The 25,607-nt window shown below is 31.4% G+C and overlaps 1 protein-coding gene across 1 annotated transcript; it reads right to left on the bottom strand.

Annotated features, from left to right (window-relative positions):
* Positions 1–7,890: 7,890 nt before the first annotated feature.
* Cdk5alpha (Cdk5 activator-like protein) lies at positions 7,891–24,109 on the bottom strand. Its single transcript, XM_085952644.1, has 2 exons — positions 22,832–24,109; positions 7,891–8,972 (listed from the first exon to the last, which is right to left on the bottom strand). The coding sequence occupies exons 1-2, from the start codon at positions 23,609–23,611 to the stop codon at positions 8,574–8,576; spliced, it is 1,179 nt and encodes a 392-aa protein (XP_085808770.1). The 5' UTR covers positions 23,612–24,109; the 3' UTR covers positions 7,891–8,573.
* Positions 24,110–25,607: the final 1,498 nt, after the last annotated feature.

Genomic DNA, 25,607 nt, shown 5'->3' with positions numbered 1-25,607 from the left:
GCATTATTAGAGGGGGTTTCTTTATAAATGGAATACGGGTTCCCGTTATTATTTTTAATAATGGTGGTGGTGCACCCTTGGCCTGCCAGACTTCCTAGAAATGCTGGAGGCGCCCCCCTTTGAACGTGGTGAGGGAGACCCGGTCACCTGCGTCTAGGGTAAGTGCCCCTCGCACCACCTTGGTTATCTCTGGTTAACCTCGATTGGATGGGCGTGGGCCTCTCGGCAAGCCACCCTTAACCTGGTCTGGTATCCTCCTCGTGTATCCCTGCCTCTGAAAGGTGTCCTTGTGTCCACCTGACGAAGTGCTAGTTGACTCTCCCTGCCCTGGTCAATCACATTGGTGGTCTGATCGAAGACCTTCTCACGACCCCCACCTCTTTCTAGGAACACCGCCAGTTTATCTTTATTGAAGATATGTTCGGCGCTAGGTGGGATCTTGTTAAGAGCCTCTCGGGTAAAGGTGTCTTTTATACTGGAGAGAATTTTCTTAAGCCTCGTCTGAACCAACTCTGTCCGTTTTCCACAAAGGATTCGGGTGACGTCCTCAGACACTTTATTGAGTGCTGAAGAAGGCCCGAACTCCTTTACGACCGTCTCAAAAAGAGCCGTACCGATGGTGTGGTCGCTGACAGAGTCGACCACTCGCTGTAACGCGTCCCGAATACACTCCTTTTGAGCGAGCATCGCATTTTGGAGGCCGGCGTCCGTACGCTCCATTAGATGTATCGTTTTCGATGAATGATCATAGGGGTGTAACTCATCGTTGAGTCCCAACTCAACAAAAGACAGGGCCGCCAAATATTGTTTTTGGGTTTCAGCGTAGCGAACCCCCGCCCAATTATGTATCGAACAGCTGGAGCCTGGTAATTTCCGCTACCCGAGCTTTGTCTGGCGTCGGAAAAGCAGGCTCCTGAACTACGACACTAAATACAGGCAACGGAATCCTTTTGGGTTTTTCCGCTGTTTCAGGCCTTGCGGGTGGCCGTAAAAAACTTACCGGAGAGTCGATGTTTACCGTCGGCCTCTGCGGAGTAGGCACCACTGCAGGCAGACCCTGTTGGGTCAAGATTGAAAAAAATCTGCGATACCTTGTTATCCAGTAACATTACTGTTGCCCTCAGTTCACTCACTGGATCGTCCAACAGCAATTCCGACTCATTCGAGTCGGTCTCCATCGCTAGTCCCTCCGCGACGTTGCTGGCTTCATTACGCTCCATTATTGCACAAATTTCACAATTTAACTGCACTTAAACGTTTGACAATTCGCTTCTGAACCAAGGGAAAACAATCAACTAATTGAATAACCAAAGACAAACCACGCTACGATAGAAGCGTCAGTCCTGCCAGCCGGCAAAACAAGATGAGCAACCAGAGAAATGAGTAATCGAGAAGAAAAGGGGGTAAAAAGGGGCCAGCACAGAAGAACACAAGGCAAAAAATTCGATCAACATCTCAAGGGACTTCAGAGTCAATAGCGAATAATATAATAATAATAATAAAATTATAGCTACATCAACAATGAAATGGCAAAAACAAGAAGACGGGTATCGTTTATAATTAAATATATTATTAACGTTGTCGTTTGGTAAAATACCATGGCTAAGCTGTGTTGACCGTATCCGGAAATTTGTACGTAAACAGTTCAACGTAGAACACGTCTTATTCGTGTGCCGCAGTACGTGAAACATGAGTTCGTGCAACATTTAATCAAATGACGAGTTCTTCGTTGAACATTTCACCGTGGAATACATTTTACCGTAGAATACGTATTCTACAACATGTGGCGCTGGTTTGCTGTTCCAATTAGATTCAATACGAATTTTATGAGATGTCTTTATTGGTTTTAAATAATTTAATGTTAATGATCGTACTTGGATCGTGTTGGACGTTGGACGCGGCTTAGTGTTGCCATATTTTTCTATGCTGATTATAGTACAAAGGCGTAAAAATTATAGTATTTCTGAAAAATATATAGTACAGGAACATTTTTCGTCTTGAATCCTTTAAAATTATAGTATTTTGATATATTATTTTGGCGTAAAATTATAGTATTTTACATTTTTCGCAGAATTAAAATTATAGCATTGTACTATAATTATATTACGGTTGGCATCACTGTTACTCCAAAAATGGTTTATGAAATAAGTTGCTTCATACAACTTCAAAATAAAATCGTAAATTAGATTCACAATATATTGTATACCTAATAATTATTATATCATTTGGATTAGTAGGTACGACAATTTTGTATCTATATAATAATTATGTACTTACAGTATTTTTATTATGTTATTGGATGTATTGATGTTTGTAAGAGTCAGAGGAAGCAGTCGTCTCAGCGCCAATTAATTTTTGGGGTCCAAAAGTCCGAGAAAAGTAGGTATGCATGTAGGTAGGTAGGTATGTGCTTTCATTAATAAATTAATATTAGGTATTGAAATAATTTACTACTACCGCAAGAATTAATAATATTTATAATAAGTAATAAAATTATTGGGTAATGTACACAAATAATATAATAATCAGATATCTTTCAGTTAACTAGTATGAACATACCACATTTATGCGTGATGTTTTGGCGGAAAACAACAATAATAACAACACGTCATATAATCGAAGGAGCACCGAGCGAGAGCGATGCAAGATTATAAATTAAATTGTTGATGTAAATAAGTTCACAATAGCACCCATATTAGTCTTGATTCCTGCGCAACTAAAATAAATCGCATCTGCGCATGTTCACCGTTAAATTGTTCCACTATACCTGCTAATCCAAAAGATAACTTCCTACACTGTCACGATTAAAAAAATATATTTACGCAACATAAGCCAATAGAGACTGAAATGTTAATAACAATAATATTTTTTGATGAATTAATATTAAGTAATTTTAAGAACAGTCAATCAAATTGAACAGGGTTAGCGAACCTTTTTAAGTAGGTACGCGTGCCAAAATATTATTTTTCAACTCTCTGATGTGCCGAAAAAATTAAAAAATTAAAAATTTTATTTAAAAATGATGATGTTATAGATACCACTCACAGAACATAGCATACATAGATTTATCATTTTTTCAGTTACGCCATACAAATGTCGGTCCACCAATTTTGAAACTATTTCTTACTGTTTTTCTCACCAAGTTTTTCTTTCTTATTTGGTGCAGTCATTTTTTGTGGGTCGCAATGAAATTGCCTGTCTATGTATTAATTATTTTGGTTCTTTACGCACAAATTGACACCAGAATCGCTCCGATCAGATGAAGCATTCTCTTGCTACAGTGGTTTCAAGCAATGTAAATCAATCAAATTTAGAGGTTCGCTGCGCTGCATTCCCCACCGCCTGATGAGGTTAGTGCGATAACATTATATGTGACGCATACAGTCTAAGGACCGACCTATGCAACTATGCTTATTTTTGAAGAGTATTTGCCTGCTATTTTTTATACAATGCGTGCTGTCATTTATTATTATTGGGATATGTCAGTACAATTTTAATAGTATATCGGGGGAATGGGACAACTGGACGCCACACTATCGTAGACTCGTATACAGAACGTAGACGAGGAATTTTAATCAGTTTCTATCTACTATTTAGTAGTTTTAATTTATTTTAATATTGCGGATTGAGAATTAGCATGCGTAAGGCATTATATAAAATAAAAAAAAACTCTTTTTTCGTTGGAACTTAAACATAATATGCATGATTAAATCATTATTTACGTGTGCATATTTAAATTCTCACCAACTATTAAATCATAATAATATAATAATTTAAATATGAATAGTAATATTAAATATATTTTTTAAAAGTACCTAACGTCTATTTAATTGCAAATTGCGTGGCGTCCAGTTGTCCACGCGCCAAATCGTCCTAGACCCTATATCGGGGCTGCTTCGATATCCAGTAGGATTCTGGTGGTAGGTATCTATAAATAAGTAAATGAAACAAATGATTTAAGAAAGTTGTTTTATTATGTAGTCGGGCACGGTATTTACAATTTATTAATATTAAACAACAGTTATAATTGCCGAGACATTATCATTCATTCAATAATAATTTAATAATTAATGCTTTTATCATTGAATGGACTGAGCTTTACCAGAGGAAATGTTCAAAACATTACCCTGATTATTTTTTTTATTCCACTAAGGTAGGTACTCGTAATAATTATAGTAACTAACAATACGTATCGAAAAAAATATACATTATAAAGCTTTTTGGCTGTTAATTAATTTATACAATATTTTAAATCATTGCGAAATAAACATGTGAATATTAATTAAAATAAATATAACTTAGTGATAATTATAAATCAAAATAATATCAATATTAATATTCCAATAAAAAACAGTTTTTTTAATCACAGCTAGTACAACTTAGGTGCCTATAAGATAAAATACAAAAACGATAAAAAAAACATTTTGACTAGAATAAAGAAGAGTAACATTAATAATAATTAAATGTGTTTAATGAATCAAAATAAAGTTGGTTTAAAAAAATATTATACACAGAACCGCAAAACAATATAATCATTACTTTACGTACGTATTTACGTCTGTTTTTTTGCCATGATTCTTTGTTTCGATCATTAATCACAGCTCAATGATAATCAGGACCGGCTTGTAGCCTAGGCAAATAAGGTAATTGCCTCGGGCTCGGTTTTGTAGAGACCAAGGATTTAAGGCCGGCCCCGATGATAATAATTTATAATATAGTTAGTACACGGTGTGTAGTTACTTGTGGAAAACACATTTTTGTTGAATGCTTTATGCACATTTCCTGATGATATTCATTACGAAGCCGACCAAAAAATGTTAAATTCTTTTACTCTTAAAATATACACAAATAACGTGGATACAAATAAGACGAATAACATGTAATTTTCACAGTCATAGTGGTATAAAACTCACATTTCGTTAAGAACATAGTCGTAAATATTAAAGAAAGTAGAGAGCTCCGAAGATTCATAATAATTTAAGTATTATTTTTTAGGAAGATACTAACATTATAATTTCATATTTAATAATGAATATTATACGTACCTGCCTCTACATAAAGAAGATTTTAGGAAATGGACATTCAGATTTTATTTTTTCAAATAGAATTGAAAACCCTATAACAAAAATTGCTTCGATTCGTATTACAGTAAGTAATAAATAAGCATAGGTACATAGACTTGGTAAAACGACAAAAAATATGTCAACACGCATCAAATTAATAGAGTGAACTATGATATTATTTAGATTATATTCAGTAAGAACACAACCCATACATTGTCACAAATGAATACATAGGCAAGGAAATTACAGTAAATAGGAGCATTTTTTTTTAAATTTTTTAATTAATTTGATCAAGGTCGACCCATTTTTCCAGAATTGTTTTATGTGACAAAATATTTTTTCAGACACTATATTTTATTATCATCCTACTTATTGGGTTATATTAATATTTTGTTGCTACAATTATTGCTGTGGTTGATGATGCATTTATAGTAGGTACCCAATTCTAATAGTTGAAATAGGCGAGTTTTATACCAATTACGACACTGCTTATTCAAAACATTTCACAGTTAATATTATTTATTACTAAGTAAATGGAAAAAATACAATATCACGTACAACCTGATCTAGTTTCATAATATCAATATTCTATACACTCGTACTAAGTTTCTGTAATGTGGATAGTTTGCGATCAAGTTTTATTAATTATATCTGAACCGATATTTTACATTTTATCTATATGTATAGATTGAACAAATTCTTTTGGGGTAGTAACTAGCTATTCGACACTAATATTATGGGTAGACACTTGAAAAAAAATATAAAATATATGCACACTATCTGCAGATAATCATGTTTAGATAGTTGCTTTGAGTAAAAGACATTGTCTAATATTTATTTTACCTATCATTATTCAATACACCCAACAACTAACAATCTAATCTTTTCACAATGTTTTTCGAGAAAACGTAAAGAAATTGGGAAATGTTTATTATTATACAAATTATTTGCCCGGTAGTTATGAATTCAAATCTTTTTAGAATATTGCACACCCCCGGCGTTCTACGTAAATCATGTTTTTATATAAACAGGCAGAAAAATATTCAATTTCAATTGGGCTTTTTTACTATTTTCATTTCACATAAAATTTATACACGACCAATGACTAAATAACCAATAATATTATGCTTATAAATATATAATTAATGTTTTGTAAAACAATTGTACATAAAAATAAATAGCTAGTAAAAATGGTTCTGCACTAACTGTGTTTTAGCATTATTTTGAAATATTCTGGAATAGTTTAATGTTTACAGTGACCAAAAAATATGTGTAATACCTTTTCGTATTGAAAGACAGTTCTTTTCATATTAAAGGTCATTTCATAACAATAATAATCATTGTATGATAGATTATTGGCTACTTTATTATAAAATAGATAGTAACTGAATCATGGTAAATAAAAGGTAGATCAAAAATACACAAGTCATAACAAAATTGTGCAGAACCAACTATATTATAATAATTAACTCTACATACGTAAATGAGTAGCTGGTAATCGTTAGAAGGGTTTGCACATACACAAATATAAGTTGGTTTTATTGCAATCACTTTAGATCAGTTACTACATTATTATTAACTATAATATCATAGTGTAATATCAGACTATATTCTTATGAAATCTCTTATTCCTGTAAAATTTTACAATTTATTCATTTAATATTTAATTCTAAGATGGTTAATGATGCAGTAAATATAAATAAGTAGTTACCTACCCAGAATCAAGATTTACTAGTACATTAATATCAGAAGAGTATTTTTTTTTGTTATTGAATAACGATTTACAAAATTGATCATACAAAAATTATAATAGTATAACAATAATTTTAGAAAATAAATAATGTTAATATTAACATAATACAATGATAGGTAGGTATTTGTATAATAATTCATGAAAATTAAATTGTAAAAGAAGTATTTTTTTATTAAGTATATCAATATTGATTTAGGTAGTACTTACTTAAATGTCATTAACATTTCACATTACAATATTATTTTTATGTGCATGACAGTGAGTATAGTATTCTCCTTCTAAAATCACAAAGCTTGTATTTATAGAGAGGTTTAATTACATTAGAACGTATTGAGTACAATTATTAGGAAAAGATCTTTTTAAATGGTAATCTGATAATTATAAAACTGTTGAAAAACTACAAAAGTTGTTTATAGTATAATAAAAAGGTTCGGATACACTGTATCCAAAAGTAAATAGGAAATACAAAAAGACTCGATGCCGATAAGAAAAATAACTAAAAAATTAAATCTATTTTTACAAAGACATTTTTAGATGAGATTAATTTCTATCTTTTCCGCCGCTCAAATGGATTGAAAATTGAAATATGAGCATAGGAGTAGAAGGGCGGGGCGCAAGTAGGTACGTTATAATTTTGCTATATTGAAAGAAATAATGGCAATGATCGGGCATAAACATCAAAAATCAAAAATCACAATCAGACGGACTTCAACAATTTTTGTATACTTTTTTACCTATGTCATTTTCACGATTCCATGGACTGCATATTTTATCATACATATGTCATAACTTATTTCATATAAATTTACCTTCTCTACAAAACAAACTTACATACGACCTCGGTGCATTACATTTATAATTATATTCCCAATAAGTTATTATTTATATTTTTCTATGTAAATAATTGGTAATAGTTGGATGATGTTTTGACATAATTGAACTTAAGAAAAAAAAGTGAATAATTATTTGTAAAGTTTGTAAAGTATTTGTAAGTGTAACTTCTATGGATAATTTAAATAAAAAGTTTTTCTTATAGTCAGTAAGTCGGATTTCAATATAATATATTTTTAGGAACTACCTATAATTAGTAATGCTGTCAAGTAGGTATTATTTTGTTTGATCGGAAGCAATAGATTGTAATTATTTATTATTTAAACAAATGAAAATTATTTTAATGTATTTAAAACATTAACCGTAATAATAATATAATATCTAATAATGGGACATGTTTTATCTTATAAAGCAATATCACCTCTCAAACTTTATAAATGTCTTATTAGAATACGCAAAAAGCTTTACCTGGAATAGTAATTATTACTTAGTTATTGTAAATACTTTTGTAAGCTCGAAAAGCTTTGTGAAAGCTCCACAAATTAAACAAAAAATAATTGACTCTCGTCATCCCGAAGTAAAGCGTACGTATTATAATTTATTATTAAATTGCGATACCGTTGTCTATTCAAATTGTATTGAAACTTTTAGTTTTTCAGTATATGACATAGACTATGTAATTGTTTATTCGGTAATAATAATTCCATGTCTTGTTCCTTGTCTAGAAAGTGAATACTTTTATAGACAGTTACCACGTAAGTTCAATTCATTCCCAAAACATCATCAATTATTACAAGATCTGCCATAATCTCTTAGCATAGATGACATGCATCATTTCCACTATCGAAGGTGCCGGGGCGGGCGATTCCCTATACTTGACTCGGCTGATCAGCGAGTAGGAGACGGACTACTGTCACTTCCTTGCGTCAAGCCGCGGTACTGATCGTGTTGCAAGTACCCACCGACACATTATTCAAGTTCTGCACAGGTATATTACTTGTCAACACATTGCCCACTCCGCACCCTTTCAGTTCCGTGAATATTTCAGTAAAGAATCCAGGCTCGGAGTTTATTCTGAGCATATTATATGAGAGGCGGTTCACTATAAGCAGGCATCGGTCCCAGAACTTCTCTTTGGAATCCTCCACCAGGAATGGCTTGAGGGGGTACGAGATCTCATTACCCATGTACGAGTAAGAGAGGTACAAGCAGGTGAGGACCACGGCTTGGAGGTCCTGTTCTCGGCTGATGTCTTCTCCGTCGACCAGTTCTCTGACCAACATGTACACGAAGACAACGTTGGCAGGGTTGATGAATGCGACGTCCTGAAAATAATGGTAAACAATATTTAGTGAACATAATTATATTATTAAAACCATATTAGTGAAACTTACCAAATTTATTAAAAAATAACTTTTCGAATTCGAATGTAAATAGGTTTGCTGAAATGAGCCTTATACGAATCTGCAAATTGTAATTAAATAATAAATTTTACAATTAATAAAACATTCTAATGCGAGGATAGGTTAGTAATTATTATTTTCTCAACCCATTTGGTTCATACACTGTATCCAAAATACATAATTATTATTGAATGAAAACAACTGAACAAACGACTGTGGTCTTAAAACCCGCGATACACTGATTTGGAACACAGTGCGTTAGCCTTTGCCCCATGTGAACGATGAGACTTTATTATACTTAATACTTATAAGATTGAAAGATGGATGGAAATTTCTAAATAATTTTTTTATGCAATTATTTATCTACACACGTTTATTACACACGTGCTAATAGTGTTTCTCTACGCCTTCAAGGGCACAGATAGTGTCGTCCTGTAAAGGGTAGACAGACCATGCGTTGGTCAGGGGTGGCACTCAATAAAAGGCGGCAAATGAAGGAACGAATACAAATATTACAACTTTTTAAAGCAGTGGGCGTTTATCATGAAGCAAACGATGCGGTTGCTTCGTTAGAAAGTACCGATATCTTAGTTTAAAACTTTAAAACATAGAAGCATGAACATCTTGTCAACATAACTATTGTTGTACCTATTGGAATTTTTTTCTCCTCTAAACTTGTCATCTCTTCAGACCTCTATGTACATAAAACCACCGCTATTTAAGAGTTTTCAAAGAAATGCTCTAATCTCATCGGTGTGACATTTTTTCGAGATTTTTGTTGTATTTTTCTGTTTAAAATAGCCGGAAAAAAGTAGGTAAGTAGCTAACAAATTTGCATACGATTTGAGACAAAAAATGGAAGGGGGCGGCATTTAAAGTGTGCTTAAGGGCGGCATTTTGCCTAGGGACATCACTGGGCACAAACATTAGACATTGATTATCTACCGCAATAGTTAAATAAAATGAACAACTTTAATAGGAAAAATGAAAAACTTTAATTTAAACTTTAAACCTACATACATTAAAAAATAAATTGATAGATGTAGTTTTTACAGTATAAAGCCATAGAAATTTTTCGGGTAACTAGCAACTCTATGCCATATCGTCATGTTTATAAGTCATGGCTGTCTTCATTATTGCACAAAAACATTATTATACAATATGTAAAAATTTATACATACATGACAGTATGTAACATAATATATTATATAACATAGTAAGAGAGAACATTGGAACATGTTTCCCAAACTTTTCCTACGACGAAACACTTCGCAAACACTTAGTTTATTGTGTAGGGTAGGTAAATAATACATAATCAATATTTTTTTAAGTGAGAAAAAAGACTAATAAACTTATTTCTTTGTAAGTATTTTTAAAACACAACACATAAAAATATAAGTTTATGTAGTTCTTAATTACCTCTTGACAAAAACAACTATCTTTTTGGTATCAGGCACAATATTAGAAAGTTGAATTTGTTTTATCCGGTGTGGTATCGAGCCTGATCCTGTATATATGTCGTAGTAAACGATAGTAAAACAATAATGGCTTGTTTTGACCCACTGGGGTAATTTTGTGATGATTTCGCGGATCACGTCATATTCACGTTCCGCGGAATATAATTTGGGAAACCCTGGTGTAATAGATTGGAGAGATAGTTATTAATTAAAATGTGACATTTCTATAAATTTATGAATCATTGGTATGAGTTTATATCGTATGATATAATACTTGGTCATACGATATAACGACGATAAACAGTTAGAAAATAGTTTTATTAAAAAAGTTAGAAGGTCCATTTTCGAAAATAGGTTTACCACCATAGGTAAACAAGTTTTAATGGCTACCTTATAATTCTAATTAATGACTTAATAACAACCTATTTTTTTTTAATACAAGCTACTTATAAGATATTTTTTCTGTAAATGGCATTGAAAGAATTGAGGCAGACAAGGTTTAATCTTAATTCATACCATTTACATAAAACAAAGCATGCGTCATCCACGAATACTGAATACTTTTCAAAGTCTTCTTATAATTTTATTAAGAATATCGCTCGGGCCGTCGCGGCGCCATGCTCGGCGCCTGGGTAGTGTTTCTAACGTGACGTCATTTTTAGCTTAAAAGCTGCAAAAATAAAAACTTTTCTAAGCATAATTTATTCCGCATAACAACTTAATGTGTGCACAAAAGCATAGGAAATTTTCAGTTAAACATTTGAAATTAAGATTAATAACTTGTAATTGAAATTATTGGAATTTTAAGTTACCTGGTTTTATGAAGAATTTTGGTTGGCTTTATTATATATTTATAAACAATTTTTAAAACATAGGTGTTTTATATACGTAGGTATGTCTATACGATTTATTTTTCAATATGTGTATAGCAGGAATGGGTATAAATGAGGTCAACGAGAGCCACATTCTAGATTTTCATACATATAAAGAGCTTCAACATATTGAAGTTCTCACGTAGTATTAAATACATATACGCGCAACATGTCACTTAGAATATTTAGAAAAGTAAACTCACAAAAATACAAGTAAAATGGGGAAAGAAAATACCTATATTTTTAACAATAGATACTATCAGAGGCGAAAAGAGGCACCTAACGGAAAAATACGAAGCTTGCAATTTGAGATTTTTTTTGATAATTTACAATTTCAACTTTAGTAATTAATAAATATGTATCTGAAAACACTAAAAAGATTTTTTATTTTTTTTAAATTTAAAGATAAACTGGCAATTGTAAAAAAAATGTAATAAAATGTGAATTCGTTGCAGGGTCAAATCTTATTATTACATTATATTTTATGGCCATATTTATTATTAAAATTTAGTTTATTAATTTTTAGATTTTATGTGGTGTAGATTTTTGACTAATTCATCGTTTTAATATTTTTTATATATATTTTAAAAAACATCGATTTTAAAAAAAATATAAATGTGTATAACTTGAAATCCTATTTATTTATATCAAATTTTATTTTACGCATGGTCACAATATTGAAGCTCGAGTTGATATAAATAAAAAGGATTTCAAGTTATACACATTTATATTTTTATAAAAATCGATGTTTTTTAAAATATATATAAAACATATTAAAACGATGAATTAGTCAAAAATCTACACCACATAAAATCTAGAACTTAATAAAATAAATTTTAATGATAATTATGACCATAAAATATAATGCAATAATAAGATTTGACCCTGCAACGAATTCACATTTTATTAAAAATTTTTACAATTGTAAGTTTATCTTTAGGTTTAATAAAAAATAAAAAATCTTTGTAATGTTTTCGGATACATATTTATTAAATAATACAGTGGAAATTGTAAATTATCAAAAAAAAATCTCAAATTGCAAGCTTCGTATATTTCCGCTAGGTTCTCTGCTGGCATGCGTCTCTCCCTTGCTCACGTATATATAAACGGTCTGAATACAAAACTTGAATTGAAAATAAGCCGTGGACAAATCTAGTCGTTCAGTGATATGCAATAAATAGAATCGTCTGAAAGTTAGACCGTGGATCGACGAGGTACTTTAGTGCACCGGAAGTAGGTGTCAAACACAGCCGACTTTGTATTAACGCAACGTACAGGACTGATATGTAATCGACTTGCATTTATGCTTTTATTTAGCAGTGGATTGGTCTTGTTTGATGGTCAAAATGATTTAGATAACATAGTAAGCAAGATGTATCAGACCGGAATTATGCATTACCGGTTTCGGTTAACCGGCTTACCGGTAAATATAGTTAAATTTAACTATCGACTATTTAACTAACTGGTAAAGTTATTTTTTATTACCGGTATTTCGTTTTTTTAACGATGTGAAACAAGAATTTCAAGTAACGAAATTATTTGTAGTTTGTTTGCCTAATAAATCGTATGAATCTCTCCGGTCTGCTATTACTCAAATCAATAATCAAGCTTAGCCATCAACTACAATATTCCCAATGAATGAGATATAAGTACTTATATCAGCATATACAATTTGGACCAGAAATCATTGCTGATTCTTATTCAATGGCTATTCCAATTTTCAATAAATTCTTCATGGTTATAGTTGTAGGTATCTACGCTGAGATTGTGTGAAGTTAAAGTTATATTAGTCGCATTATGATTTCATTAAATTCCAAATATCAAAAAAAAATATCAATTTTTTAATAGAATTCAGTGTGATAGTGAGTGATGGTTGTTATTTTTTTTCTGAATAATTAAAAAGACGTTATGCCGGTATAAACTTCATATTTTTACCGATTCTCTGGTCAAGTATTTTAACGGTAATTTTGCATCCCCTAAAAAGAACTAACTATGCATGTAAAATGATAATTTCCAAACTAGTTTCACAAATTTCTTCTTGAAGTTGTTCGATTTACATTTTTAATAAAATAGTATCATAACATAAATATTTCAGCTGAATGTAGCAAAGTAGGAAGACATTTACGTGGCGAAGTCAAACAAATGCTCGCATGTTTCCAACACGGTAAATAAAAATATGACAACAATTTCATGTAGGTAATTCTTTCATGCGACAGTTAGAGAGCAGCCATATTGGAAAGCCTGCAGTAATAAAACGTGACAGTAAAATCAAACGAACATATGACAGAGTTTCCACCAAGGTCATCCACATAATACCTACGCCCTACGGCATGGCTTTCATTTTCAGTACAAACCTATTGCTCTACTTAGATATTATATTTTATTTATAAAGTAATGTCACCTTCGAGCAGGTGCAATGATTGACCGCGTTAACCTATTTTTTTTATTGTGCACAACGAATCAAAACGTTTATGGATATAATGCATGATATGCAGCAGAAGTGGGGAAAGCTTAGTTCAAACTGTCTTTCAAACGTATGCTTATATTGTTATAATAGATATATAGGAATTATAGGGATTATAAATTAAAATCAATGCAGATAATTCATACTCTGATACTTTGCTGTGATAATCAAGTATCATAGTAAATATTAAAAAAATGTGTTGAATATGTACCAAAGAGATTGAATATACATTATGTACCTACTAAATATTATGTCTTATTTATTTTTTACAATTTTAAATTATTATTGTTATTATTTTCTGTTGCCTAAGAATTTACTTCCTGTGTTTTACTACTCTATTATGTTGTTTCATATCTCTTGTTATTTATTACCTAGTAATTACCTATGTAATTTGTTCACTCCAACTTCTTTTCCCTTGGGACTAGGTATAATTAATATGTACGTTTACTGTGTAGATAATATTATGGCTATTCGTTGTATTTCCTTTTTTATACGATAACTTCTATTTTGTCTAATTGAAATACTTGATTATTATTCTAACGTATTGTTTTTATTATTATAAATCCATATTTATTATGGTACTCTTATTTATAATTGAAAATATATAAAATAACTTTTGTACTATTCCATTTTAATACAAATGGGTATATTTTAATATCCATCTAGTTTTAAGGGCGGTTCGAACCCTTAGCTGAGCAACATTTCTGCGTTCTCAGACTATTATCTACACACCTACCTTCCAACACATATTTAATAAAGCCAATGTCCGCGCGTACATTATCAAATCAATAGCCAACGTACATAGTATAAGTCAGTGGCGAAGACTCTATACTAGGCGATTATTTAAAGCCTACCTTCTTAAGAAACATATTTTTTAATTGCATATTGACATATTTATATACTTAATCACTTCATTATTTTATGTTATGTAAAAATAATTTATTTTGCCAACGAGAGATGTCGTATATATAGGAATGTACGAGGGTGGGTCAATAATTCCTTAGAAAAAAGCATTAAAACAGTTTTGATTTTTGTATTTTTTTTTTATTTCTCAACATAATCTCCTTGGAGCTCAATACACTTGGTTAGACGTTTCTCAATTTTTTTTAAACCGTCAGAAAAATAAGTTTTCGGAAGGTCCTCAAAATAATCATTTGTCCGATCGATGACTTCTTCATTTGAAAAAAAACGTTGTCCACTTAGCCATTTTTTGAAGTTTGGGAAAAGGAAAAAGTCACTGGGGGCTAAATCTGGCGAATACGGTGGGTGGTCCACCAATTCGAACTTCAATTCTTCAATTTTAGCCATTGATCGTAAACATGTGTGAACACGGGTATTGTCCTGATGAAAGAGGATTTTTTTCCTGTTTAAATGAGGCCGTTTTTCTTCAATTTTTTTTTTAGCTGGTCCAATAAAGATGCATAATAATCCCCTGTTATTGTTTTTCCTTTTTCCAAATAGTCAACGAAAATAATTTCACGTGCATCCCAAAATACAGTAGCCATAACCTTACCAGCTGATTTTACGGTTTTCGCCTTCTTTGGACATGGTTTGCCTTCGCAATCCACTGCTTTGACTGTTCTTTCGTCTCGGGAGTATAGTGGTGTATCCATGTTTCATTTACAGTCACAAAGCGACGAAAAAATTCTTCCGGATTGCGTTGCATGAGCGACAACAGGGCTTTAGAGGCAACCACCCTATTGCGTTTATTGTCGACTGTGAGCAAACGCGGCACCCATCTTGCAGAAATTTTTTTCATGCCCAATTTGTCATGTAAAATAGAAATGACGCTACCTTTTGAGATCCCTGTAACCTCAATTATCTCACTCAACTTTAATCTTTGGTCACTTAACACCATATCGTGGATTTTATTGATCATTTCTGGTGTAGTCACCTCTACAGGACGTCCTGAGCGTGGTTCATCCTTTGTTGATGTACGACCACGTTTAAATTCATTTAACCAGTTATAAATAGTTGCAAGTGAAGGAGCAGATATGCCGTGAACTAAATCCAACTCATTTTTTATTTCCTTTGCTGTTAACCCTTTTATATTAAAATGTTTAATAACAGCTCTAAGCTCAATTTTCTCCATTTTTCCATTTTCCACAAGCAATTTTTTTTTTTAAATGTACGAGAAACACACAACAACCCGACCAATCTGATTGAAACTTCGCAGCATGCTGAATCGGTAGTGCCGCTGCATGAAAACAAATCGCTTACAGTACTAGTCGCGCCACCTGTCGGCTTTTCTAAGGACTTATTGACCCACCCTCGTATTACAGTATTACACAGTTTACAAAACAACTGAAAAGGTATTAAAAAATATACCACAGCGCACCGTAAATAAAAAATAAACGCCGCGACGTCTCGACGTAAATAAATCTCCGATTATGTGTGAAATAATTCTGAATTTTTTTCGTATGGACTTTACGTCTCGTAACCTCAGCAAGTCTGCTGATTTGTTCGAAATAAGGTAAGCTCCTATCGCAGAGCCTAAAACATTCGCGCATAATAATGTTGTCACGACTGCGCACTTTGTCCAAAATCATTAATAATTAGATAATTTAAAAAATAATTTCAACGGCGTTTAATCGAATATTAATAAATAAGTAAGTATAGATTGTTTTTATAAATAAAAATAAATTTTATCTAATGATTTTTGATGGGTATACATGTTTTGAAAAATACGTAATTTAAACACATCGCTCATTTTTATGTCGTCTATGAGTTTTTGAAGTTTCATTGAATTAGTGTGTCGTTGTCATTTACTAGTGTGTACCTATTCATTAGTAGTATTCTCGTTAGTATACCTGACAAGTGTGCTCTTTTTATCAGATATCCATAGCCTACCTCTTTCCAAAAGTCACCCTTCGCCACTGGTATAAGTGTATGTGAGTACAATGAATTTTGAAACAAAAACTATAAAATACAAAAAATATTGTAGAATTATTTATCACGTTTCAGTCAAATATAAAATGCAGAACATAATGCAATTATTATCAAGTATCTGTAAATTATATTATTATAATTAAATGAATCCATCTGAAGGATGAGCCGTAAAGCCTTAAGAGTACATTTTATACGAACTTATAAATGGGATACAAGTAGGATTTTCAAGGATGTTGTGCTTGGACGTTGTATCTTTTATAAAAGATGAGTACCTACAGTAAATTATTCACGACTGGAAGCAGTTGACTACTTTACCCTACGGGAAGATACTGACGAGAAAGATCTGAATAATTAAAAACGTAAATCATAAAACCCTGTAAGCTAATTATTAATTAGGTCATGCTAATGGTACCAGTGTGTACCTCAAAGGAAAATTTCATGAATTTAGTCTCTTGTAATATTAGCTAAGTAATCTTTATGATATGATTCGATCATTAGTACTTACCTATACAAAAAATACGGCTCAAACATAGATTGGTCTCTTAGTAAATTTAATATGTTTATAATGTAGGTAACTTATAATATTATTAATAAATCATCAACAAAGTTTCTACTCGCAATGTTAAAGTAGATATCCGCTGTAGAGATTACTATCCCAGTCAAAATTTTAGATCCCAGAATTAGCCAAAAACAAATTGTATCTGGTAGTCGTATATCAGAGAGTAAGACATAAAAACATTTTTTTATAGTAACAATAAACATGTGTGCAAGAAGTTTACAATAACGCGGTAGTGAGCATTTAAATGAACATAGATCTCATTGATATAGTTTTCTACCAATATGTATCATTCTATTTACTTTGAAAAAGGTCTAAATATCAATTTGGACAGAAAAAATCTAAGGAAGAGCTAAATAAGACTTTGATTTTGGATGTTTTTTTTAAAAAACGCCGACGGGGCCCTTGTAATATGATGTTTGCATTGTGACCAAACATTTCTAGGTACACCACAGTGTTACTTATATTGATTACATAATCATTAAGACAGGAGATAATTTTATTAGTGCAAACAAACAATTACTTATTATATTACATTGAGAATTATTTAAAGAAGTTTAAAAAAAATATATATATAAACAATAATATTGATAAAAGGGTAAAACAAAATAAGTGAAAAAATGTGTAAAATTTAACGATATAAATACAATAAAATAATAATTATAAAACTATTGCTATACTAGGTATCCCAAGTATACAAAATATCGTATCATTAAGATAAAAAAAATCCCACTTAAAGGGATATCAATCCGTTTCCCTATAAATTAGCAAAATTTAGAAACTGAAGATAGCCAAGCTCTAAAATATTATTACGGTATTACACTTTTTGTAATAAAATACAATGATGAGACTAATTCAAAATTGATTGAAACTGAAAGTTGAGTTTTTGGACGTATACTCTTGCCAAGTAATTATTAATAAATCTATTTATAACAAAAGTTATTGTCTCCTTCAAGGCTCTATTTTATTTTTAATTTAAAATTTAAAGTTCTAAACTGCGCACATGTCGCCGTTCAATAAATACGTCTGGGTATTGAACCTGATATTCCAGCTCGGTGAACTTTTCACTTTAAAATATAATACATATATGTAGGTACCCACTTGATTGTATTTAGACATATTTCACCGTTTCAGACTGAACTGAAGTGTTTGCATGTTTGAGTAAATCTCTTACATGGTATCACGTACATAGGTATATGCCATTTAAATAGAAAGCCGTGACATTTTATTAACTACACCGACCGTTAATAATAGCCAGGGAGAAGATACAATGGAGCTTTTGAGGGTTGTTGTATTATAAAAATAATGCTCCCTTATTTTCACATAATTATATATATATAATATTGTACATTTACAAAAGAAAAAAAAACACAACTTTAAAGTACAGTAGAGAAGATTGGATTCTTAGCAATCATTTAATGTTTAGATACATTGACTCTTAAAAATAATCGGAATATAAAATATAATTTGTCTAGAAAATTACCACTAATTATTATTAAACTAACGACACTTAAATACCTAATGTGAAATTATTTGGTCTGTAATCGTAGCTCATATTTATATGAGCATACATGATTAGCGCTGCACTTTGGAGAATTAACAAGTTTACATATACAAATATATTCAACTTTCTTTAAAAATTTAAACTTGAAAAATGAATAATACAATATTAAAATAATTAGTTCACTTTACTTAGTAAATCTGTATAGATACTGCAAGTATATTGTTATGTAAAGATAGCTGTCTGAAGTGTAATGCTATTCTTTCAATATTGTTATTGTAATTTATCTCAATTCAACAGGCAGTCTTCGGCACCGATGCAAACTTTACCGTCCGTACAGTATTATTTATTTAATTCATTATGTTACTATATGAATTTACATAAATTATCATTATACTATACAAGTACATAGGTAAAATTTTTATAATTTAATATATTATTTATAATAAAAACTATTTTATTACCTGCCTAAGATTTTAGAATTTTTGTACCATATTTATTATATTCATTATTTATGTAAATAGGTATATAATATAATTATAATTTGAAAATAATTCTCATTTTTAAGTGGTAAACACTTTAACAAAATAATAGTGAAGCTATTTGAGAGTACCGAGTATGATGGTTATGTCACTTATGTGTATTTGTTTATTTTATTATAATAATATATAGAATATAATATTATATCGATAAAACATACGTATGCAAGTATATCTACGACGTAAGATGGAAAAGTATAAATAGAACACGCTTAGCATATATTACCATGAAAATCGACGAATAACACTACTTCTACATGTTTCACTGCAATAATTGTTAACTTCACGCGTATCATAAAGAAAATACACACGTAGCCATTTATTTCTTTACTATGATATTTTCTATGCATGAAAAAAAATCAAATTTAAATGGAAAAAAATCGCTAAATTTGTTTGCAGGTATATTAACCCACATTGTTTATTATATTTTGTTCAAACTGGAGTAAATCTCATATTTAGTACAATGCAATGATTATACCCATAATTTGAAAAAATCTCAAAGACACTCTTTTTTATTATTATTAAAATGTTTTTCTTAGCTCGTATTCTTATTTGTCCGGTGGTTGTTTGTCCGGTACAAATCTTGCAGTCAATTTTCAACTAAATTCCCGACTAGCTAGATATGTTGCATTTTTTAATACTTTTAGCCATCTTTAAGTAGAATTGATTTCATTTTCAGTTAATTCTGTTTTGTATGAAAAGTTATTTCGGAAGAAATCCGTAAAAAGTAAAACTATTATTGGTTGCTAAGTGGGTCCTAGCAACTAAATTATTAATATTAATATATACGTGCGTTACTATGGAAATCAATATGACATTTCAGTATTATTTCTATCAACTACAATTTTTTTTGATCGCTTAAGCTAGTCAAGTCAAGTTTATATGATTCAACAGAAAATTTAAAAACGTTATATATAAAAAGTTCTTTTTATCTTGTAATTATATAAAATGAAAACAAAAACATATTTATATCGTTAACTTAATTATTGGTAAAGCCCACTGACCTGGGATACTGGGGTTTCTTATTGTATTTTTTTTATATAAAGAATGCAAGAGTCTTACATTTTGAATAAACAAATACACAGTTTAAAAAATATATGAGAATATTATTATACTCAAAAATAGCTCTTTATATTTTGATTATTCCCTATCTCTCATATAACCGTTCTGTATACATATATGTTATTTTTCAATTAACACTGATATGCAGATATCTACGACGTTGCATAATTTGTTTGATTTTTTTCTACGCACATGGAGATGCCCTTGCAATCGAAAATCGTTTATTGCCCACCTTTAGTTTGGACAAACTTGCATCATAACGATATAAAATAATTGATGAGAACCACGTCATATTTATCAGTCGATACGTCATTGAATACTGACGACCAATAAAATAGTCCCGAATACTTTAAGGACTCTAATTTTATACCCATTAAATCTATATTAATCTTATATTATAAACCAATTATTACGTATTTCAATTCTGTAGAGCAAAGTATGCTCACAAAAATTAGTATATATGTATAGCAACAAAATATTTTAGATGTTAAGGTATTACATTAATAATCTATACTTATATTATTTTGATACAGAATTAACATGCATATATAATAGTACTTTCAATATTGATTGATTAATTACCATTTATATATATATATATATATTAAATAAATCATATCGTAAACGTTCCATTCTACTGTCTACGACGTAGCAACGCAGCGACGTAGCAGTCTAAGTTGTGATCGTAGGCACGCGTAGCGCACTCATATAATATAATTACTCCATTATGATGGATAAAAATGGTTTTAAAAATTACTGAAATGAAAGAATAGTTCTGCATGTGATCATGGATTATTTATTAATTTTATTACCACGGTTTATGTTGTAATTTTGTAAGCATTTAATGTTTGTAAGGAAGAGGCACTTCACGTGACTTGGACATATGTTTTGTATACCGTACAGAGAATATTATGACATTTACTTATGGCACAGCCTAAAGGATTCTGCCATTGTGACCGACCCTCTCTCATCCTGCATCGGTGCTACAAAAGCGATCTATGCGCTGCATATATAACGTGGTGAGAGAAGACTTCGTACATATCTAATGCTTCGATGCAGGAGTTTAATGCAGTAAGTAATTAAAGTTTTATCGAAACATAGATAAACGGAGACGGGTTTGGAAATTTATGTAAGTTTGAATATTTAATCAATTTCAATGAAATACTGTCAGTCGATAATATTAACTTTCTATCCTTATTATATATAATATTTAGTATATGGTCACGAATGAATTCTACTTAGGTATGTAAAACTTAAATTTATTTTCAATTTTGTTGTTCACAAAGCGAAAATAATGGTTGTGAAGGTATGATAATAAGTTACACAATCTAAATTTATAATTCTTGGATAAAACAACATAAACCATTATTATATTTCAAAATCATACGCAGGTTTACGTTAAAAATAACAGTGGAAAGCTTATATGTATCATATTCTTTAATTCAAGTCTCAGTATAAATAAATTATAGCAACGTGTGTTACTTAGTTAATATCGAAAATTAAATTCTTCAATAAATCTCCAGGATAAGAATTTCGAGTTTACGTAGAAAAATAACTATTGATTTAGCCATCTATCGTAAGAAAAGCTGTTTACTATCTGTGTTACGTGACGCCATTTTATAAGATGGCTGACATTGTTATTTTTTTCACAATGACAGAAATCTTTGTGTCCTTTTAATGTTATACTACCAACAGAAGCTAACGAAATGTTCCAACAAAATCAATATACCAAATTAATATAAAATTACACGTACAGCCCAGTAATTAACTTTCATTATCATAGGTGTGCATTATGTACACACATGCGTGTTTGTATCGGGATAATAATTTATTCATTTTTAATTAACGTTGTTTCAGGCAAGTATCATGTAATGAAAATGTAGTTTGAAAGTACCTACCTCTTATAATCAGTTTTAGAATGTATTATATAAATAATCCTACAGATAGTACATACAAAATATCATGGAAATAATCGTAAAATTTGTACGTACATAGTACTACTAAAACGGAAACAAAAGATTTTTCTTTTGAGAGAATGTATAAATAAATTTGTTGACTGATATCTAGTTATTTTTTCTAATGAAGAGCTTAGTATTATTAAACCATACGCTTATATAAGAGCACACTTGGTTGTATTTTTACTTATAACAAATTGAAGTTGGAAGAAACTAAATTTTATATTGGTATGGTAATTTTTATTTAATTAATAAACTCACTATAATACTTAACGAAAAATGTTAAATCTATATGAAATAATAATAAAATCTTTTAGTTGAACATAAAAACAATATTTTTAAGTAATTCAGCTATGTAATGTATATTAATTACAGTTAATGATTTAATATTATAAGTATTTTTACATTAATTTCGATAATGCATTGATTGCTAATGATTAAGTTATTAATTGCTAATGATAAAGTTATTCAGGGTTCCAATCATACCTGCCATCCTTGAAGTAATAAACTTCTGTCAACTGTTCTCAGCCACATGACAGCATCACCAGCTTGAAAGTCTCTCAACCTGTAACACTTAGTGTGAAGGTACAATCCCAAACAGCGAAGCAGCTCAGAAGTGGAAGCCTGGATCACAGTTTTTCTCGGCAGCACTTGAGGCGCTGTCTGAATGGGCGCTGACGGAGCCAAGAGAGTTGATTTGGAAACCAATTTTTCCGGACATCCATGCAAGTGGTTGGTATTATTATTGGTGTTGATAGCTCTGACAACATCCAAAGGAGCCGAAGGAAAGTAACAAGCGGGCGCCCCTCTGACTTGCAAAGCTGCCTGCTCGATATTCTTGTTTTTGTCCACGACCGGGGGGAGCACATTGTCTGAAAGTGGCTGTCTGAAAACGGCCAAATTTTTGTTTTTGCTGTCCAGTTTCTTTTTGTTGTTGTTCGCCGTCGAGAACCTCTTCCACGAGAGAGCGTTGATAAAGAGAGAGTGCTTCTTGAGGTTTTTCTCTAGAGCGTTCTTTTCTGATATTATTTTGGCGTTGTCATTGTTTATGTTGTGATTGATGGTGAGAGCGCAGTGGTTGTGGGAGAGACTGTCTCGGGACGCGCGGAGGGCGGGTGCGGACCCCGCCGACGCCGTCACTCCCTTGTTCTCCCTGTTTTTGGCATTATTCAGCTGCTCATAGGAGAAATTGTTGAGAGTAAAGTCAGGCGGGGCGGGGCCCCCGGGCCTCCTCTCCCGAGGACTGAAACTCAACACGGTCCCCATTGTGGACTTCAGGATCGACGCTCACAGAAACATACACATATCGGATGGAGCGTTAAATAATATACTTATATAACAAACAAAAAATAAATATAATATTAACCCGCCGTTAAATCTTAGTAGTTGTCAACTTTTAAAGTAGATGTTATTTTTTGTTTTTTTCTTGTTAAGAATATATCGTAAAAGCGATGGTAGTATAGTATCTCGTCGGTTCTTGCTGATAGACTGTTATTAAAATTTCTTCCGTGGATGCACCGCAATAAGTAAATTAGCGTAACCGCGCGTCACAATCCCCTGGTGTCGGAGTGGCGTTGGGGGTCGCACATAACACGGGACTGGACGTCAGAGGATCTCCGAACCTCGGCAGACAGTCCGCCACGACAGGTCGACGGCGATCATCGACGTCGCGAAAACTTCATTGAGGTCCACGTCGAATGACCGGAACGACGGTGGAAAAAGCGAATTTCGCACACACGGCGCCACACTTCCATCCACTTTTCTCTTTTGATTGAGTGTAGTTAGAATGTCGGCGCGCGGGGCGGTCGATCGACCTGCGCATGCCTTCACTACCCGATCGATAGGCAGAGGGGTCACGTGAGCGTCCTCTCCCTCTCCCTCTCAGTCCCGCACTCTCTCTCCGACCCCTTTCTTACGCTGTCCTGCAATAGTAGTCAGTTTCCCGGCTAGGGTAGATCGTTCTTAAGCCTGACGTCTAAAGGGTGAATGGAAAAACAACAACACGGCATTGATTTATGAAGTCAAATATGTATAAAAAATACCATTCTTTTATTAGGGATAAACATTATAGACAGTTATATACTTATTGTGATTAGTATAATAGTATAACTTATTTTATTATGTTTCAATGCTATATTCAACCCATTACAGTAGACATTATATAGTTAATTATTAGGTACCCAAATCTTTAATCTAAATAAAAACAAAACGAAAAATTTCACATGATTTAGTAATGGTACGTACTTAAAAAGTTTATCTATTCATCATAAATTAAAAACAAATATTGAAGTAAAGGTTTTGCTAGTATTTGTATTTTGAAATTAATCCATTTTCTTTATTTATTGTGTCCTTTTAGTAAAACGGAGTTCTATAAAATTATTTATAATACAACAACGAAATTGAACTGATTTATTTTAAAAAAAGTGGATGATGTTATTAATTAATATGCTAATTAATACTATCAATGTAAAATATTCTCTATTCAGTTTGACACTACGATTTTAAAATATATGCATGATTCTGATTATAATTATAGTAAGTTAGATCTCGTTAGGTCTCGCAAGTCCACATATTGTTTTTCAAATTGTTTATGAGCCAGAGTATGGACCTAATAGGTTGAGCAAGCGGCTAACATTTAATTCTCATAAAAATAAATCTGTTAATGCCCATATGATCCTATTTGGATCGGAAATGGTAATATATATATATATATATATATACGTGTTTATATAAACATAATATCGTGGGTCCCGGGTCTGGAAAAAAATTACATATTGTTTTTCAATGTGTGTTTGGGCCCAGAATATGGACCTAATAGTTTGAGCAAGTGGCAAACAGCCATTTCTCGTAAAATAAAAATCAAAACTGTTAAGAAATCTCTTTATGGGGAGGCCCAGTTCCACATAGGATTGAAGAGTCAATTAATATAATATATACCTATCGCTATCTGAAAGCAACGAGGGGATAAATCAAAAATACTATTTCTGTAATAATTGAACTTTAATCTTTGTACCATTCTAATGAAATAGTTAACTATATGTTTATTTTGTTTTTTCTACGATCTATAATAAAATATGATAATAGTAAGATTTTTTTGTATAACATTATTAACAGTAGGTTATGTCATTTATCCCACTGTTGCTTTTTAGTTACAGGACAATTTTAATGGTACAGTGGAATTTTTACAACGTTTTTATTAGGTCGTATTCTTGTTTGTCCGATGGTTGTTTATCCAGTACAAATCTTGTAATCAATTTTTAAC

Source organism: Rhyacophila brunnea, unplaced genomic scaffold (assembly GCF_057557595.1).
Source record: "Rhyacophila brunnea isolate RB1 unplaced genomic scaffold, BYU_Rbru_1.0 scaffold_3, whole genome shotgun sequence".
In the NCBI taxonomy this organism is placed as follows: Eukaryota; Metazoa; Arthropoda; class Insecta; order Trichoptera; family Rhyacophilidae; genus Rhyacophila; species Rhyacophila brunnea.
Note: the sequence above shows the minus strand (reverse complement) of the source record. Positions and strands in the feature narration are given on the sequence as shown.